The 20,051-nt window shown below is 37.2% G+C and overlaps 1 protein-coding gene across 3 annotated transcripts in view; it reads right to left on the bottom strand.

Annotated features, from left to right (window-relative positions):
- The window catches only part of ATL1 (atlastin GTPase 1), an 87,885-nt gene that overhangs the window by 6,140 nt on the left and 61,694 nt on the right, over positions 1-20,051 (bottom strand). For all 3 annotated transcript variants that reach the window (XM_060004582.1, XM_060004584.1, XM_060004583.1), the window contains 4 exons: positions 6,541-6,633; positions 5,307-5,445; positions 1,272-1,399; positions 78-134 (listed from right to left, as the gene is read on the bottom strand). In XM_060004582.1, the coding sequence (XP_059860565.1) occupies positions 78-134; positions 1,272-1,399; positions 5,307-5,445; positions 6,541-6,633 (417 nt within the window). The remainder of the gene's footprint in view (positions 1-77; positions 135-1,271; positions 1,400-5,306; positions 5,446-6,540; positions 6,634-20,051) is intronic.

Genomic DNA, 20,051 nt, shown 5'->3' on the forward strand with positions numbered 1-20,051 from the left:
CCAGATTGGAGCATATCGTTAGCTTAGCTTTAGTGACAGTATGTTTTAGAATGTCAAGCCTCCTGATGAATAAATACCTGTAACATGGATTTGGGATGTGGTAATTCTTCACCTTGATAGATCTTTATATAAGCCTAAAAAAAAAAAAAAAGAAAAAGAAAAAAAAAGACTCATGTTCAAGTAATTGCGTTCAATATTTCTCTAAGCCTGTTAAATTGTATTCTAAGGTCTAAGGTCTTGACGGTTCAAAAAAAAAAATAAGGTCTTGATAGTTTCAGGAACTGTTATCTCTTTCTCATACTTTAATTCCCTCTTTCTTAATTCTTGTTCCCTTTTCTGAAAGGTCCTCTTCACACATCTCCACTTGCCAATCCCACCCTTCTTAAAGGCTTAACTCGATACCACCTCCTTTAAAACTTTCTCAGATCCCTCTGCTAGGAGTAACATTTCTTTTTCAGTTACTCACAGGAATTTGTACCTGCTGCTGCCACAAGCTTTATGGGCCCTGAGTCTCCTACTAAATTCTAAGCTCCTCCACAGTGTTTTATGCACAGCAAGAATTCAAATTTTAGATAAATAACATGTCATTTATTGCTGAAAGTGGTGAAGGTAAATAATCACACAGGAGACATACAACCACATTTTAAATGACAAAACGTGGATTTTAAAAATTGATATTTTAGTCCTTGGAGCATCAATCTAAAAATTATATTGGTAACCGAAATCTACTACATATGTGTGTTGGTTACAAAAAAAAGTGTTGTATTTGGGGTTCCCTGAGGTAAATAGGTAAATGCAAATTAAAATAGTTCCACTTCACATTGGCCCTTGGTGCAGAGAGCAGGAAGTGTGGAAGAATTTTCTCCAGGAGGAAGGCAAAGTATAGCCTGTTAGGGAAAATCTTCAGAATGAAGGTGAAATTCAGTATAGGTCATGACTGAAGACTAAGTGGTATGAACCCTGGGAAACACCTCCTCCCCCAAAAAGAGATAGACTTTTCCAACTCCAGGATACATTTATGTTTCAAAATATATTTCCCTCAAGATGAAAGGCGATAGTAAAGTTACCTCAAGGAGTTTTCTCAAAAAATAATTTCAGAAAGCAAGCTCCTCTTGGGAGTCTAACCTTTTTAAAAATCATTTCTGTATATTCCTCATGCCTTTGCCCCTATATTACAAAGTCTATAATTTTTTGTTGTTTAAAACAGGAACCGCATTCCCAAACATGTCAAATCTAAGTACTCACAACTTCTCTAGAAATGAGAGTGATACCTTGAAGTACTCCACCAGACCTCGGCAGGTGATTTTGTTCCCATTGATCTCTTTAATGTCTAGGCTCTCAGGACTAAGTAGCCAAGGAATGAGTATTTTCAAGTTTTTGATGAATTCTTCATCTATTTCTACAAGTAAAAGCAAATTCATCATTATTTTAAAAATCCTATCCAGTCCTCCATGCCATAAAATAAAACATCCTTTGATTTCCTCTGTTTCTTCCGCAGTGATAAAGCTATTACTTACTTTCCCATCATCTAAATTACTCCCGAAACCCACTTTTCTCAGGGTGAACGATACTCCTCGCCCAAACTCCTATGGCTGATCTTTCTTATCTTCACTCCAATTACTTATTTATCTTGTCTTCCACCTATAAAATAGCTTTCTTGATATTAAATGCTATACAAATGTTTTACACCCCATTCACATAACCAGTTCATGTATTCTGATGCCTTTAAGTCCTGTTCACGGTTCATGGTTTTATATATATAGGGTCATAAAGGGGGGAAAGGGTGGATATTTACTGCTTTATAAGATGTATTCCCTCCAGAAAATGTATCCAAAAGTTGTTCTGTATTTAGTGTGTCCACCTTAGGACAAGTGTATAGAAGTGGGTAAGGTGTGGTTACTACGACTCAAGTTCCAAAAGATAGTGATGCTGCTGCTGCCTCTAGTAGTGAAACACAGCAACACAAAATAACATTGAAAAAGGCTGGGTTTCCCTGGTGGCGCAGTGGTTGAGAGTCCGCCTGCCGATGCAGGGGACATGGGTTCGTGCCCCGGTCCGGGAGGATCCCACATGCCGCGGAGGTGCTGGGCCCGTGAGCCATGGCCGCTGAGCCTGCGCGTCTAGAGCCTGTGCTCCGCAACGGGAGAGGCCACAACAGTGAGAGGCCTGCATACCGCCAAAAAAAAAACCAAAAAAACCCCAAACATTGAAAAAGGCAATGGAGGCCTCATAGCTAGTGGATCAGAGGTAGTCTGAGTTATTTGGTACAATTGATTGCCCATAACCCATTTTATAGCATTAGGTTCAAACTTAACATTACAGATTTAGCACAGTAATACAGAAAACAGATCTTCAGAGAAGTCTTTTGAACACAGCAATAATTTTTTTTTTAGCAATAATTTTTTAAATCATTATTTCAAAACATATAGAAAACTACACAAGAAGCAAGATATGTCCAGAGACTTGGTATCTAAGAAAATGCAGTAACTGCCTATAATTTTTTAAATCTGAATTTCAGCAGAGTCACTGAGTTTTCAGGCTTTGGGATTGGTGATTTCTGAGGTCTTAAGGATAAAGATTCAAACCTTATGATTGTGTTTGCGTGTTCCCTGCTTGTTATTATGACCCCAACATACACTGAAATACTAGTTTACATAAGAATTTATGGTTCTCTTCTCTTGCTTACTGCTTTTATGACATGTATGAGCATGCCACTGGAAATTCTTCCAACTTTTTTGCTTCATGTTTTGTACAGCTTTGAAATTTGTGTCCATATTTCATGAGGACTTGGACAGGAGTTTATTCAAATTTATTTTTCTGTTTGCACTGTACCAATTTTTACTGATAATTGTGCTTTGTATTAGTATAGGTTTATTCAAATGTATTTATTATTGTGGTTTGCTTTTAGTTACCAATTTTCACTGAAATACTGGTATTTGTATTATGTTACTATGTTCCTTTGTTGTGTTTTGTTGCCTACAATGTATTCGTATTCACTGATGCTAACAGTTTTCTTTTTTGCTATATGATTTTATGCTTTTTTTCAACATTAGTAGAATATTACTATATATCTAGAATATATGAATTCTTCCTGAATTTCTGTATAAAACAAAAAGATTTCTCCTTATAAAACCACTTTAAAATCACCTTCAAAACATGTACTTAAATTCCACTCCCCCCACAAATTTCCTTATAAAATTGTTAATGGAATAAGATACAACCTGTGTGTCTAATGCACCAACAACTGTGTTAATTATCATCAAAGTAACCAGTGTCACAGCATACATTTGGATTAAAAATGTGTTCTGAAGATAGCATTAGCCATAGTCTATTTCTACGAGTGTGCTGAAAGAGTATGTGAGAAACTATCTTCAAAGAATTTTTGCACAATTGTTTGTTCAAAGACATTTCTTCCCCAGAGGCAACCACTCAGATGCCAGCCCTCTGGAGAACAGCATGGCCAGCAGACAAGACATCCTGGATAGAAATAACACCACATTATAAGATTCAGGATGGAAAAATAATGTAGATAGCAGACTTTCAAAACTGCCCAAAGAAACACTGAGGCAAAGCAGAACATTAGGGCACACAGAAGGATTTAGCAGCAGTCCTATAAAGCCTCAATTAAAATGGAAATTTGATGGGCAACTAAAGCTGCCTTTCATTTCTCTTTCTCTCGGGCTAGCCACTTTGGTAAACTCGCAACGTACGGATAACTGTAAACCAACTGTATGAGTCAATATATGTTTAGACATGTGAGTAAAATTTGATGGAGAACAAATCTATTAAAAAGTACAATTTATATCTGCATGATTTGTCTTAAACTCTCTCCCTGAGTTCTTTCATTGCAAACTGTATCCATTAATTTAAGAACTGTAGCTGTGTACTACAGGAATGAAACAAGGCAGAGTACTTTTTTGTCCCAGTAAAGGACTGTTGTTGAAGGCCTGCCCCTGCTCTGCCTGTTTATGGCTCTCCAACCCCCAGAGAAGAAAGAAAGGCCTTGTGGGAGCCCTCTCTTTATGTAACTTATTCAAAACACATTGAAGCCATTAGGTAATTGCACAGTATCAAGAGGTCTGTGTGCTCACTAGCGGGTTGGAATTCGTAAGTGACAGCGAAATTGTAGGATCCTGGAATCCATGCGTTAATATGTGCCTACAGCTGTCTGTTCTGTTGTATAAAGAAGAGACAATTTAAAACATGTATAAAAACAATGCTGATGATCGAGAAATTGGGGGTTCTATTTATGATATTAGCTGCCATAGTGAAATATAAGGTATCTGAGAATAAACGCCATGGATACATGGGGAAAACAATAGGTTTGCTTTTCAAACTTGCCAGTTGCATAAAACTGGACACAATGTTATGTTGTCCTTTTTAAAAGTAATTTCAAAGCCCTTTGAGAACAACTGTGCTTCAAAGCTTGTTATGTCACTGTCTCATCACCCCTGGCACAATGCAGAAAGGCCACAGTAAATTAAGCAAATGTCCAAACTCAGTGGTGTACTCAATGCTAGGCTTACAAGTAAAAAAGTCAGAAATGTCTTTGTACCACCTTGTATCAACTGCAAAGCAAATATCTAAAGACCTGGTGATTATTAGGCAAGATTAGCTTCTGCTTCTGCAGACCCCTGCCTCCACCTCCCACTGCCCACCCCCGCCCCCGTTTTTTTTTTTAACAATTTGAGTTGCTTTGGAATCTTTAAACATTAGTCATGCCTCTGTTTAAGAGATAATTACATGCTGTTAGTTTGAAAAACACTCTGGTGCTTTTGGTTTTTTAAGAAACTGGTCCTCATCCAGAAGAGGATTTCATTATTACTGAAGTTTTTAATGATGTATAATTAAATTCTTTAGCAGCAGTTTTAAAGAGCTTCACTTCAGTACTATGCAATATTTCTATCTCTAATTATATAACTTAACACAAACATTCCAATAATATAGGCATCTATTTTCCTATTTCATGTAAATAAGGAAAATTAAAAAGGAAGATATTAAGGAGCATTTCTCAATACAGAGGTGAGCAGGAACCTAGGAGAAAGGGCGAGGGTTACTGCCTCCCAGGTGAATGCAGGATTTAGCCTATTTTCTCAGTGTATGTATTCAGTACCCATAGAATCCCATAGTTCACCAAGGAGGTACTCTAGCCTGAGCCCGGGATTCCCAATCCTCCTGAAAATTTCCAATCATCAGCCTCACATCAGTGGATAAACGAAACTAGCAGCCATAAACCCAACGGATAAAATGACATTTTTGTAATCAGACTAAGTGACATAAACAAATACATTAAAAGGCAGACAAACCTTTCAGTTTTCCATCAAAGTTTGGATTGGTAGCTACTTTTAAGCCAGGATGAGGTAGCAGAAAACAGGAAATTTTGGTGAAACAGGAATGGATGTGTTTTCTAACATTCTGTAGTTCTTCATGCTGGTTCCCCGAGACCTGCAGTAAATCATTCTGAAGTTGAAACTACTTTCAACACAAATTGAACTCCAAAAGAATTCTGTGGCATTTATATTTGCTGTGTCTGTCTGGTCACAATGATAAAAAAAAAATGACATGACAGGGCTGATACTAAATAAGGAAAAGTTTGGGGTGAATTTGCCACATGGCCATATCTAAGTATAGCATACATGTGGCATTATTACAATTAACAAATGTCTACTCTTACGCTAACTTAGATGGGCCTTCCCATTTTTTAGTATAAATCCGTGGGGTTTTACTCTAGCTAGTTCCTACAAATTCAAATTTTAAATCAAAGTACTCACAAGAGACATGAGTAGATCATAAGATATTCCTACCTTCTTTTCAGGAGGTACTCAAGACAGCCTCTTGTCACCTGGTAGGTATACATTTAAATTCTAGAAAGGCATCTGGATAGTTGGATGTTTACTTAAAAGCTAAACTGCCCCCTTTTTTCACATGTATTTGACATTTAACAGTACAAACTACCCTAAAAGTAACCATAACTTAAAAAGGTAAGCTTAGAGATTCTGATTGTCGAGGTAGATTTTTTAATCTCCATTTTTTTTTTCTGATTACTCAGTAGGTATTTGGGGAGATATCCGTTCAGTGTAAATAATTCACTCACTATTGAACTATCATGACACAGCAAGTGGAAAGCCTCCTAATATCACCTTTTGTGAACTGCTAGCAAAATGTCCTAAGATTGACTTTGGGGATTTCAAAAATTAAATATTTCTGTTAAATTGACCTTAAACCTCTACTAAAACACGAATCCATATATTTGTACTGTCAGTCTTGAACAGATTTAACTCTTCAAATTAAAAGTTTTATCTTTAGGAATAAATCATGGTTTTATAGATATTTACAAAAGAACTTTTTCTGTATCATAATTATTGATAATGTTTACAGTTGTAACTCTGACATTATTTTAAGTATCAATCTTAGTTTGTTCATAGAGATACTATGAAGGTCAAATGAGATTGTGGCTACTGAGTATCTATTCAGCAAATCATTCAAAAATACTTTAGGTTACTATTAGCGAAATTTCATGCACCTAAATAGTTAACAAACCTTGAGGCGTTTTTCCAAGAATTTGGAGCCACCGTCAGCTCCATACGAAAATTCGTATGGGAAACTCCAGTCTCGAACAAGAAATATCAGACTCTAAGAAACAATAAGAAGAAAAGATTGTTAAAGGAACTCTAAATTTCCTCCCTCTGTTTTTTATTGAAATATATTAGATATTATTGTCATTTGAATAGTGTTCTTCTCCACATAATGGAATTAATAAGCAAACATAAAACCTAAGAAAGTTGTTTCTGAGCAATCTCCCCGCTCTGAGATCATCCTCCCTGTTTGCACTGAATGTGAACAGAAACCTGCTCCCAAACTGATTATTAAAGTTACATAGTGCCATTCAGCCAGTTTGGGGCATGTCTGTCAGTTTTCAGGAAGCTTTTTATGAAGATTCAAGTTTTATTTGAGGAAAGTTTTCTCCTTTCATCTGTCTAAATATTTTTCCTCTATTACATTTGTTCTACCCTCTTCTGCAGGGGCTCTCATTATGCATATCTGGTAGGCAGAGGGGTGAGAATCCAGGTTTTGTGGGGCCCTGAAGGTTATACAATCTGGGTCGGGGGAGGGCTCAATAGGAAAAAGGTACAAAAATGGGCTTGAAAGTTAATATTTGTTTAGAGTAAGATACCTCTGTAATACTTTTTTTCCCCAAGTTTTCAGCTGCAAATGCTTTGATCACTTCTTCATATGATAGTTTTGAAATATTTTCTGTTGGAAAGCTAATTCAGTCTTTCCTCTAACAAGGGCAAAACTTTTTATTATAAAAATGTTTTTATTATTAATAGTTTAGAAATATTTCAGCTTCACAATTTGTTATTTGTAATATCATATACATTTTTAGTTTCTTCATCTGTCAAACAGAAATAATAATGGAACATGTCTCACAGGAATACTAAATGAGATAATATATATAAGGCATTTTGAACAGCGCCAGGCACCTAATGCTATGTTAGCTATTTGATTTTGATTTCAGTGGCCACATAATATTTTCGTACACGGATAGGCCATAGTTTATTTTGCCATTCTCCTAGATGTCTTCCAGTTTTTCTATTATTCTAAGAAATACATTGATAAACATTCTTGAAGCTGAATATTTGTTCACATCCAGAAGGATTTTATCAGGAACTGTTTCCCAAATTAGAGTAATCATTAGAATCATTCAAGAGGCTTCTAAAAGTACAGAATTCTTGGGTCCCACCCCATACCTACTGAAACCAAAGTAAGAGTAGCTTTCATTTATTGAGTGCCTATTATATACATGGTATTTCATGCACTCCTGCAACAGCCCCAAGAGAGGTTATAATTTATTATTCACCTTAAAAGAGATATATAAAGATCACCTCCACCCTCACCTGACATTAAGTAATATGCCCAAAGCCACATAGCCAGAGTGGAAGAGTTGGCATTTAAACTGGGGACTTATTCAAAATCCCTGCTGCACTGCCTCAAAGTTAAGTATAAAACATATAGTTTACAATTTGAGACATTAAAGCACTCTTTTATAAGTTAGATTAAGTTATACTTCAAATTTTAGTTTCTGTAAAAATGTAGGAAGTTGAGAAAAAGTAAGAATATGTAATGAAATTAGCTATCTTTAAATATTCTAAGAGTTTACATCTTTGGGTTTCTAATTGAAGCTTTTAGTCTTCCCCATTAAAATTTATTATCTCTTTTAAGCTATAGGTTCCTTTTTCATCCCTTTTTTCCCTTTACAGTTTATCTGTTGAAGAACCTGGGAATTTGACATGTAGAGATTCCCACAGTCTGGACCTTGCTGACTGCATATTCACGGGGCAGTTCAACATGTTCTTTTGTCCTCTGGATTTCCTGCAAATTGGCAGCTGGATGCAGAGGCTTGATCTGACTCCGGTTTTATTTTTTTGGCAAGACTACAGGAAGCAGAGTGTTCTTTTATTAGGAGGCACATAGTATATGATTATTTCTCCTTTGGTGAAGTTATGTCATCTTTGCTTAACTGAAGCTCATTCTTCAGTAGATTTCTCATTAAGGGCTCATGGAAACAACATTCTTTGTGTTCTTACACGCTGGTAACACTTTGTGCCCTTTATAAGTGAAAGTCAGCTTTGCTGGATATAAAATCCTTGGCTCACATTTTCTTACCTTAAACAGGGACACTTCTTAGTTTGCATTATGGATATTTCTTGTTTCACTACAGTGAAAGCCTGACCCCCCACCCCTCTCTCCCTCTCTCCCTCTCACCCATCTCTCTCTCTCTCTCTCTCTGTCTCTCTCTCTCTCTGTCTCTCTCTCTCTCTGTCTCTTTCTCTCTCTCTCTCTCTGTCTCTCTCTCTCTCTCTCTCTCTGTCTCTCTCTCTCTCTCTCTCTCTCTCTCTCTCTCTCTCTCTCTCTCGTGTGTGTGTGTGTGTGTGTGTGTGTGTGTGTGTGTTCTGTGGATTCTTGTGGGGAGAGGAGAGGTTCTTGTGGAGAGGAGGCTTTTAAAACACCTATATACACTATCTTTAAATAGTTCACACTATCTTTAGATAGATGGCCATTCTTTTGTCAAAATATGATAATTTGTATCTAGAACACTTCTACCTAAAACATGCATTTTGAAAACAGAGGTTAGCTAAGAAGCAACTTTTGCGAAATAGAGGCTCATGAACCAGGATAAATAAATGAAACCAACTATGCGGATTTGGCAATTTTCACATTTTTCTTGGGAGCGTTTAGTTTCATTTCTTGGTCTTTTTCACTGGGCATCTTCCCAAGTCAACATAATGAGGACCATGTGTAGAACAGGATCAAAGATGAAGTCTTATTTTCTTAATAAGCAATCTATATTCTATCTCCCTATAGTGTCAAAGTCCAAGTTCCCTGCCTAATGGTCCCATCCAGTGACGTGCCGGTGTAAACTGGCTCTCCAGCAGCAGCAACATGCCTTGATTTGTAGCATTTGACAATTTCTGTTGTGCAAACTTGCCTACCATGGCTGATGTCAAGCTACTAACAGTTTAATACTTGGCTTATATAATTCCTGAATATTTACTAGTCAGCTCTCAAAGTGGTATGAGCCAGCTACAGAACCACCACTGGCCCCATCCCCTCCCAAAATAATTTGTATGCTTTACATTTATCCTGTATGGAATGCTATAAATCTCAGTTCTTATTTCAAAAGCCATCCATTTTTCCACACTGCTGAATTTTGATTTGTTCATACATATAGGTAGAGATAAAAAATCAAGGATACAGATTACCCTAATTTGCTCAGATAAGAATATCTGAAGTCATACTTTTTAAAATAAATTAAATCCAGTCAGGCAACTGGGGCAAATGATGGACCTACACCATGCGTATCCTACAAATGATCATATTTTTTAAATCATGAAAAACATCATAACCTTTGTTTATTTCCCTTTGGAGACCATAGCCTTTAGGAAATTATTCAAAAGGAGTGCTATAGCACTACTATTAGTAGTAATGAAAATGGAAAAAAACCCCCAAATGCTTAACAATTAATTGGGAATGGCTATACAAATTATGGCATATTAATATATTACATAGCTATTAATATTACAAAATGTGGAATATATCAATACATGTGTTGATTATATCAGTATAAAAAAGCCATGTGGGGGCTTCCCTGGTGGCGCGGTGGTTGAGAGTCCGTCTGCCGATGCAGGGGACACGGGTTCGTGCCCCGGTCCGGGAAGATCCCACATGCCGCGGAGCGGCTGGGCCCGTGAGCCATGGCCGCTGAGCCTGCGCGTCCGGAGCCTGTGCTCCGCAACGGGAGAGGCCACAACAGTGAGAGGCCCGCGTACCGCAAAAAAAACCCCAACTATATAAAACAATGTTATTTGAATTATAATGCTAAATTTATGTACACATCTATTATAAATACATGAAAATACTCCCAAACTCCCAGGAAAAAACTCTTGTAGAGCCATGTAGCCAGTAAATACCTAAACTGGTTGTAACCTGTTTAATCAATCAATTTCAGTTTTAATTTCAGTTTCGGGTAATAAGTAAATACTATAACTTGTTTTAAACCCATCTAATTAAGTAACAACTCACTTCAATCAACAGCCCACTGAAAGCCAACCAGTGACAGCTTCATACTTTAAAACTCAGTCAAGTAGCAGAAGACTCGCTCCAGAAAACTGACTGAGGCTGGTGTCAACCCGTTTCTCACCTCTATAACCAACACGAAACATGCTTCTGTGTACGACAAAAAATCATTCAAAAACTGATGTCAACCCATTCTTGTTTCTTTAAACCATGAAAATCCAAAACAAACAAGCCCCTAAATCCTGCATATAATCGTTAGTTTGTTATGCTCAATGAGACTGCGCCTCACAAGCATAACTCTTTTACTTAACTCGCCAATAAATTCAGCTTTGGTTTTTGTATCAGATTTTGAGTGACGGTCTCATCCTCTGGCAATTCTAGAAGTTCCACTGAGACAGTTTTAAGTGCTCTCACTTGGCAGCTTTCCCTATGACCCTCAGACTAACATGTGCATTCTCCCTGTCCTTTGTTCCCAAATTTCATTTGTCCTTCAAATTTACTTGCAGGTGAATTTATCTCAACAACGATCTGATCTGAGTTCTGATTTGTTTCACTGAGCTCTTGTTGCTAATTTGTTATCCTAGGATTTTTGTTATAAAGACTCAGTGGATCTTTATATGGGTCATTAGTTCTAAGTCTTTGTTTAACCTTTAGTTTTGGAAGTATACTCATTTTATAAATAATTATACCTAATTTCTGTATAAGGTTATTAGAACTTTTGGTTTAGAGGTATACTATTTAGGAAATATTTTTGCCATTAATCTGTTTATGGTTTTGCTACTTGCTTTACCTTCTTTTGTTTGAAAATTTGTACAAAGTCTTGTCTCATGGATTTTACCTTGAATTGTCTTTTGTCACTGAATGTACAAGGAAGTGCTCTATAAAGGACAGATAGAGGCAAAGGCCTAAAAAGTCCCCAGATTAATCAGGATGCCCCAAAGACTAATGGCTGGAGGTCGGTTAAACTAGCAACAAATTTATGCAGAAATAATTAGTCAAATTTTTCCTTGGTTCCTCTAACAAAGCTTTCAAGAGGACACTCTCACTCTTGTCAATTTGCGAGTCTCTTTGTTTACTCCATAATGCAGGATCAATGATTGTCAGATTATTGATCGTACAGCACTGTTCTAACCTCTCATTGCTTGAGGAACCAGATGCTTTTCATAAACACACAATTTGACCAACTTGTTTGTTATAGGCTTGTATATATCAAAGTTGCAATCTCCTCCTGGAAGAATTTCTGCTTCCTATTTGCATTGCAGTATAAGCCTAATATTTGCACTTACAATAATAAATGATCTTTTAAAAAATTTAGAATAACATTGTGTTGAGCTTTGGACATGTCAAAATAAATAATTAATACAGTTTAGAGGTGCTCTATAAAAATGAAGAGAAAATATCAAACGCTCATTAGTTAGCTTCTTTGATTAGTAAACTGAGGCCTCAAAACAAACTGCTGACTCCCAAATAATCTGTTTGATTCTCTAACTTTCTGAAATTACCCTCCCGTATCTCTCTCTACTCAGTTTTGTCTTCACCAATCACTTCACCCCTTCAATTCCTTCTGCTCCTTCCCCTGACCTCCTAAACCATTTCCTAAGGAATTTTTGCAGGAAAAAAAGTAGTCACATTGCCCCAAACTACTTAAAATTGCTAGACCAGAAGGCTGTTGTAAAGAAGCTGAATTTAAACCCTGGTCTAGAGTTCAGTTTTAAGGAATTTCTTTTAGCCCAGGAAGACAGAAATTTGCTGCAGAATTCAGGATTTTGTTACTTACTGTCCTGAACTATCAGTTATTTTCCAACTAGTTCACTTAATTGTTAGTCCCTCAGGTGGGAAAAAATGGTTAAAAGCAGTAGGGTAAGAAAGACCAGAAGGACATTTAAATAACTCAGGTCATTACAAAAAAATTTTTTAAATTAAAATTTTTTAATAGCCTTTCAAGGGCAAGAAAAATAGAAAAAACACCACACAAGGCCGTTTCAGAAGACTTTCTCTTCAAGATGAATTGGACATAGATTCAAAATTGTGAACAATATAAGAATGAATCAATAGGAAACGTTAAAAATAGACTTCAGGAGATTTTCAAACAATACTCCAGGTACCTAAATAGTCAAAGTAAAGGGAACCTTGTCTTCTCTTTCTAAAATGTGCTCAGACATAAAATACAGGAATCAGAAAAAAACTTGAATGAGAAATTATCAACTTAGAAATTTCCAATTTATGGGTGGCTTTTCAGAGGGGCTTGGATAATTAACAAGGTAGAAATAAAAAAAATTTGTGGCCCTCCAGATAAAAACGACCAAAATATCCTCTGTTCTCTAAGACTCGGGGAGCCTGTCCATAAGGACAGATATTGCAAGCAGAAAATCCACTGGAAGAAACAAAGTTTCATATTAGCTAAAGATACCTACAGTGTTTATGATTCAGAAAGAAACTGAAGAATCTCTTTGAGTAAAAGTCTCTAAGGATATAGACAGAAAAAGTAGAGAAGACTCTATAAGAGTCCAGATTAACCCCTTTCAAATTATCTTAAATCTTTCTTTTTTATATACACAAAAAGATTAGGTCATGGTAGGTATTAAATCAGCAACACGGTCAACAACAAAGACTCATTGCCTTTTATGGCCTATTCCTTGTTTCTGTAGCCAAGGCTTATCCTCCTTGCCTCAGAGCAGTTGCAGCCTTGTTAATTACTTGAAGCATCTACAAACTGTACTAGCACCACCTTTAAATCTGATGGTACAACATACAATCACTATTGCTAACTGAAAACACCTCACTTTTTTCTGTTCGTCTTAACTAATGAAATGTGTTGGTTTTTTTTTTTTTTGGTATTACCATCCATTGATTTAATACTTTCAATTCAGAAACTCTACTAACTTTATCCACTGAAAGATAATTTCATGATGGTGTTTCTGCAGTTCAAGAAGGGCCATGGCACCTAGTATAAATATTTTGGACACTCTCACACCAATTTATGACTTACTCTTTCTTAAAAATGTAAAGAGGTAATACTAGGCTGGATACATAATAGCACACCAAATCCTGAATCCACGTATTTCAATTTTGAGTCTAATGAGTTTACTTGTATAAAAACTATACACAATCCTAAATATGCATATAACACCATAATTAGCAAACATTAATTGGACATCTGCTGTATGAAAAGTAGGTGCTCTAGACTAAAAAAAGTAAACTACAAAGCTCCTGTTCTTAAGATATTTATAATTTAGTTAGTGGGATGGGATGTGCACATTCAAATATAAGACCACAGCTATAGCTCAGTAAGTGCCTAGGATTAGAAGGAGGAAGAGAGACATTAAGGGGTGGTGGTGAAGTGCAAGGGCTTTGAGCCTGTGGCCTAGGTTGAAGGCCAGCTCTGCAACTTAAGGATACACGTGACCAAGGACAAGTTTCTTAATTACTTTAAGCCGTGGTGTTTCCTCATCAGTTAAAAAACAGAAAGAAAAGAATAAAAAGGAGTAACAACATTACTTATTTTATATAACTATAATGAACATTCATTTGAATCATGTAAGAAACATATTTAGGGCTTCCCTGGTGGTGCAGTGGTTGAGAGTCCGCCTGCCAATGCAGGGGACACGGGTTCGTGCCCCGGTCCGGGAAGATCCCACATGCCGCGGAGCGGCTGGGCCCATGAGCCATGGCCGCTGAGCCTGCGCGTCCAGAGCCTGTGCTCTGCAACGGGAGAGGCCACAACGGTGAGAGGCCCGCGTATCGCAAAAAAAAAAAGTGCTCCATAAATTATTACTATGTAGGCCTTCCAGACATTTCAGGTACCTACCTGTGGCCATTGGGAGAATCCTGGTCTACACTGCTTACCTAATTCTGTGTAACCAGATGAATATTTTATTCTAATTTCATGTAATTCTCAGATCACCTAAATTGCTCTCCGAACAGAACATGGGATAAGGCAACTTTCTCAGACAGAGAGAAGGCTTTTCCCTTTCCTCAGCCCTACCAATGTGTCTTTTCCTTTCATTTACAGCCCAAGGAGCCAAACAACAGCTTCTCATTTTCTCAGTGAAATCATGGATTTCTCTGGTATGACTTGGCAGTTGCAGTCATCATAGATATTTGACCAAGGATGTTTTGTTTCAAAGTCACTGAAATCACTATCAAAGAATTTTATTCTGTAGAGGAACACTCTTAAATCATGGGAATAAAGGGTCCTTAAATATAATTAAGTAAACTAGTGTAAAATAATTCCTAATTTGCCATATGTAGGCCTAATTTGAATGGGAAATTGTGAGAAACAGGTTTATCCTAATATAATAGTACATTATTATATGCTTCCTCTACTATTATTTTCTAGCAATCTTCAGTTTAACCTTAAAACTGGCATGGACTAGCTCCTCTCAAATAATACAAATCCACTGAAAAGAACATGAAGAATTGAGTTTCACTCTTATCTCACAAAGAGAATTCAGATCTTTTTTTCCCACTTTTTTTGAGATATAATTGACATATAATACACTGTGTACATTTAAGGTCTGCAACGTGATGATTCGAGATACCTATATACTGTGAAATGATTAACACAATCAGGTTAGCAAACACCTCCATCACCTCACATAGTTACCATCTGTGTGTGTGTGTATGTGGAGAGTCAAATCTACTTCTAAGGTTTAGGGTACTGGTGGGCCTTTAAGTGTATAAAAATGGTTAATAAAAATGCTATGGGAGGGCTTCCCTGGTGGTGCAGTGGTTGAGAGTCCGCCTGCCAATGCAGGGGACACGAGTTCGTATCCCGGTCTGGGAAGATGCCACATGCCGTGGAGCGGCTGGGCCCATGAGCCATGGCCACTGAGCCTGCGTGTCTGGAGCCTGTGCTCCGCAATGGGAGAGGCCACAACAGTGAGAGGCCCGCATATCGCAAAAAAAAAAAAAAAAAAAAAAAAATGCTATGGGAGAAAACTGGGATGAATTAATCCAGGAGATGGAGTACTTAATACTGAGAAGATGAAAGAGAAGAGAATAAATGTAATTAGTCCTAAAACATATGCTCAAGAATCTTTCATTCTTGAGCATAGGCTTCTAAGAGAAGGGAATTCAAGTTTGTGTGCAAGAGAATTTTTTTAGGGTTTATTCTTATTTCTGTTACAGGCAAATCTTAATTTACTAACTACCTGTGCATAGAACTGTACATATAAATGGTACCCTATCTCTCTGCTACCAGAACCTCCCCTATCATAGATATCCTCTGCTGGGGTGTGCCCAGTTGCTAATTCAGTCCCCAAATATCATGTACTTAAGAATGACCTGGCGAGGGGCTTCCCTGGTGGCGCAGTGGTTAAGAATCCGCCTGTCAATGCAGGGGCCACAGGTTCGAGCCCTGGTCCGGAAAGATCCCACATGCCGTGGAGCAGCTAAGCCCATGTGCCACAACTACTGAGCCTGCGCTCCAGAGCCTGTGAGCCACAACTATTGAGCCCACGTGCCACAACTACTGAAGCCCACGTGCCAAGAGCCCATGCTCCGCAACAAGAGAAGCTACAGCAATGAGAAGCCCGCGCACCGCAACAAAGAGTAGCCCCCGCTAGCCGCAACTAGAGAATGCCCGTGTGTAGCAACAAAGACACAACACAGCCAAAAATAAAAATAAATATAAATTAAAAAAAAAAAAAGAATGACCTGGCGAGTAATGATTCCCTGGTCCCAACACAAGGATCTGATTCAAAAGAACTGGGATACAGCTCAGAAATCTAACTAATAAGTTCACCAGGTAATTCCAATCTACGTGCTCATAAAATCTTGCTCTGTGTCTATCACCAAGGCTGCAGATCTCATTAAAAGCCATCTCAGCACACAAGCTAAATACTGACAGCAGTCTTACCAACCTATCTCAGGGCTCCATGCCTCAGAGAGGTGCAGGAATTATTGGATATATTCAAGGCTCTGGCTTAAAGGGACCAGGATTGAGGAATAGGACAAGGATTGAGGAATATTATGGCTAGTATTTAAATTTACTTGAGATTAAACAGGCTTTTGTAGACTGGCTTATAAAGATACCCACCATACAGAAATACCACTGGGAAATGTACTGACATCTAAAAAATTGGTTCAAGTGAAGCTTGAGAATATACTTCAGTAAATTGGGGGATGTAGCCTATATAATTAGAGGACATGAAATGGTTAAAGAGTAAACTCCTGGGCTGCTATAACCAAAAGGCACATTTAATGACATAAAGGCTTCTTAGAGTCCACTTTCCAGCATATTGGGGAATCCTTTTCAGCTCAGGCCCAACAGCAAACTTACTGTTATCACCACATTATAGAACAAGTGGAAACCCTCTCCACTACCTCAGCCCAGCAGAGTTGAGAGAACATGAATGACAAGCACACAGAAAGCTGTAGAGCCACACAATGGAAAAGGAGCCTTTCCCAGCGTAAGAAGTAACTAATGGCTGACCATTTAGCACAGAGCATTAGAGGAAGACAGTCTTGCTTGGTGCTGAAAGACAGTCTGTAAATGAAACAGTTCATTTAAGGTGCACTTCAAATAAGGTCTAACAATCTGAAAAACTCCTAATAAGGATTTTGTAATAAGTAATAAGGATATCGACACAAGGATGTAATCATCTCACTGTAGAGCTATGTGGGGCCTTATGACCAAGGAAGAAAAATTCATAGACCCAAATAGAGACAAATCTCCTACCACACCTGATGAGATATTTTCACCAGGTCCTTAGAGCAAATTGGAAATTATTACCTAAAGTCCTTGTCAAATATGTATGGGTATTACATGTTTAAATTAATGGAAATGTATTCATTCTCAACCAAACCTCTTGATGTCCTAAGGTAGAGAAGCTAAAGAACCTAGTTATTTTTAAAGAAGAGTTATATTAATGAGGTAGCTCCTAGTGGATCATTATACTTAAGATTCAAGTGCTCATAGTGAGCAAAGCAAGTGAGAAAATAAGTAATGTCACTCAGAGAATGCTATATTATGTCTTAATTTGGATTATACTTCTGGAGTGTAGTTTACAGCTGGCTTTTATAGGCTTGCGAGGAAGACATTACAGTTCGAGGAATATTACAAATCAGGTTTGTAAACAAGCTATATAGCATGTTGGTAGCTTGAAACTGGCCACAGTAAAAGTATTTACACCACAGAAATCAGCAAATGCTACAAATCAGACCCACCTCCCCTGCTTCCCTAGCCAGTTGTAAACATTAACCAGCACACCACTGGCTAAACTTAACACTTCAAAATCACTTTTAAACTGAATTCACTTAGCTTTTAGTTCTCTTTTTTTAAATATAGTTTTAAAATACAATTACAGATATTTTGTTTGCTTGGTATAAATTGGCTTTTGGTTTAAGAATCCAATTAATCTGTTAATTCATTTCATTGGCTAATTGCCCTCACTTTTGCTGCCTGAGACATATCTTGTTTATTATTTATAATTTCACTCTGTTTCAGAGTTAAGAATTCTTCTATTTTAAATTTGTTAAATTTAATTTTAGTAAAAATTATTATTTTAAAAATATTATTGCCCCTTACTTCATTTTCTCAGGCAGTATTTAAAATTTCTCCACAATTTTATCCAAATAAATAAAACTATCTTCTCAGATAGAAGAGAGTAGAAAGTGACCTGCTGAAAGAACTGCTGAAATTAATTAAATTTTTATTTAAAAGTTATTTTATTTTGGAATTTTTTCTATGTTTTTTCTAATTTAAATGTGAATTATTTTGCTGATATCTTAAATGTTGTTCTAAGATTTAAGTATATTTGCATTTTATCTTTTAATTTCATGATGTGTAGTATTTTTGTCTTGAATTTGGTTGCTTTAATTTTAAATATTATTTTTTAAAATAAATTTGTTTATTTATTTTTGGCTGTGTTGGGTCTCTGTTGCTGCGCATGGGGCTTTCTCAGTTGTGGCAAGCGGGGGCTACTCTTTGTTGCAGTGTGCGGGCTTCTCGTTGCAGTGGCTTCTCTTGTTGTGGCGCATGGGCTCTAGAGTGCAGGCTCACTAGTTGTGGCGCACGGGCTTAGTTACTCCGTGGCATGTGGGATCCTCTCTGACCAGGGATTGAACTCGTGTCCCCTGCATTGGCAGGGGGATTCTTAACCACTGCGTCACCAGGGAAGTCCCTTAAATATTATTAAAGTAGCTTTGGAAGCTACTTTTGCTACTTAACGAGTTTCTCATTTCAATTTCAGATACTTAGATTTATAAGTCCAAACCTGTTCAGGAGTCACTGTTGACTCATTCAGTCAAAACTTTTTCTTTTCATTGACATTTGTAACGCCAACAGTTTACCAACAAGTAGTGATCTCTTAAAGTTTTTTCTATTGTTTTCAGTTTGTTGTTTTTTGTTAGTTAGTTTAGTTTTGTTTTGTTTTACCGAAGGCCTGTTTGCCTGCCTATCTATCCATCTATCTATCAACAGAGCACTGGTTTGTCTCTTTTGGTTTTAGTTTATCTAGCAAAGTATAAGAAGCAGTGACATCTGCTGGTAAGACTGAAAACTCCTTTCCAGAATTTACTCTGGAGTTACCCAATCTATGTCAATGAGTCCTGAGGTAGCAAGTTCAGAAAAGAGAAAAGTCAAAGCAAACAGCCTAATCACTATACAACACTTCAACTATCAACATGATGAATGATTTCTAAAAAAGGCAACAGAGTCTAACGGGTATTGTAAACCACACAGAAGATTGTATGCAGGGACTTATTTCATTCTATATCAACTCCTCTCCCCACCTGCTTCGCCAGATCTGAGAGGAGAGATTCATACTCCTTCAGTCACAGCACACCAACATCTCTCCATGCAAAGGTCCCTTTCTTGTTTTACTTTATCATATTTTTCCCCAGATTCCCACTCCCATTCCTCAACTGTCTGCTCTCAACCACACTTATTCTAACATATATTATTTTGTGTATGTAGAAGTTTTAAAATCACACATAGTATCATGCTATAGAACTCAAACTTTTTCCCTACTTAATTCAGTATTAATTTTAACACTTTACTCATGCCACTCTATACTTTGGGTTCATTGCGTTTGGATGTTGCAAAATATTTCAGAGTATGCTTTTCACCCTATTTTATGTATCTGTTCTTCTGGTGATGGACACCTAAGTTGCCTACAACTTCCTGCTACTACAACGCTATCAGTGCCACAGTGAGTATCCTTATATATTTGCCCTGCTCCACAGAATGGTTGCTCCAATCCGCACTTTAACCAACAGGGCTTGAGTGTTCCCATTTACTCAAATCCTAGCTATCATTTCATATTTATCCCCATGTTCTACTTTTTGCCTATCTAATGAGTATAAAGTGGTATCTCATTGTTTTAATCTTTAACTGATTATCAATAAGACTTAACATCCCTTAGAAAATGTGTTAGCCATTCAGGTTCCCTTTCTGTTAATTGTCTATACATCCATTGCCTAATTTTTTTTATTAAGTTCAGTTTATCATTTGTGAATGGCTTGGGATT

Source organism: Delphinus delphis, chromosome 2, assembly GCF_949987515.2.
Source record: "Delphinus delphis chromosome 2, mDelDel1.2, whole genome shotgun sequence".
Taxonomy (NCBI): domain Eukaryota; kingdom Metazoa; phylum Chordata; class Mammalia; order Artiodactyla; family Delphinidae; genus Delphinus; species Delphinus delphis.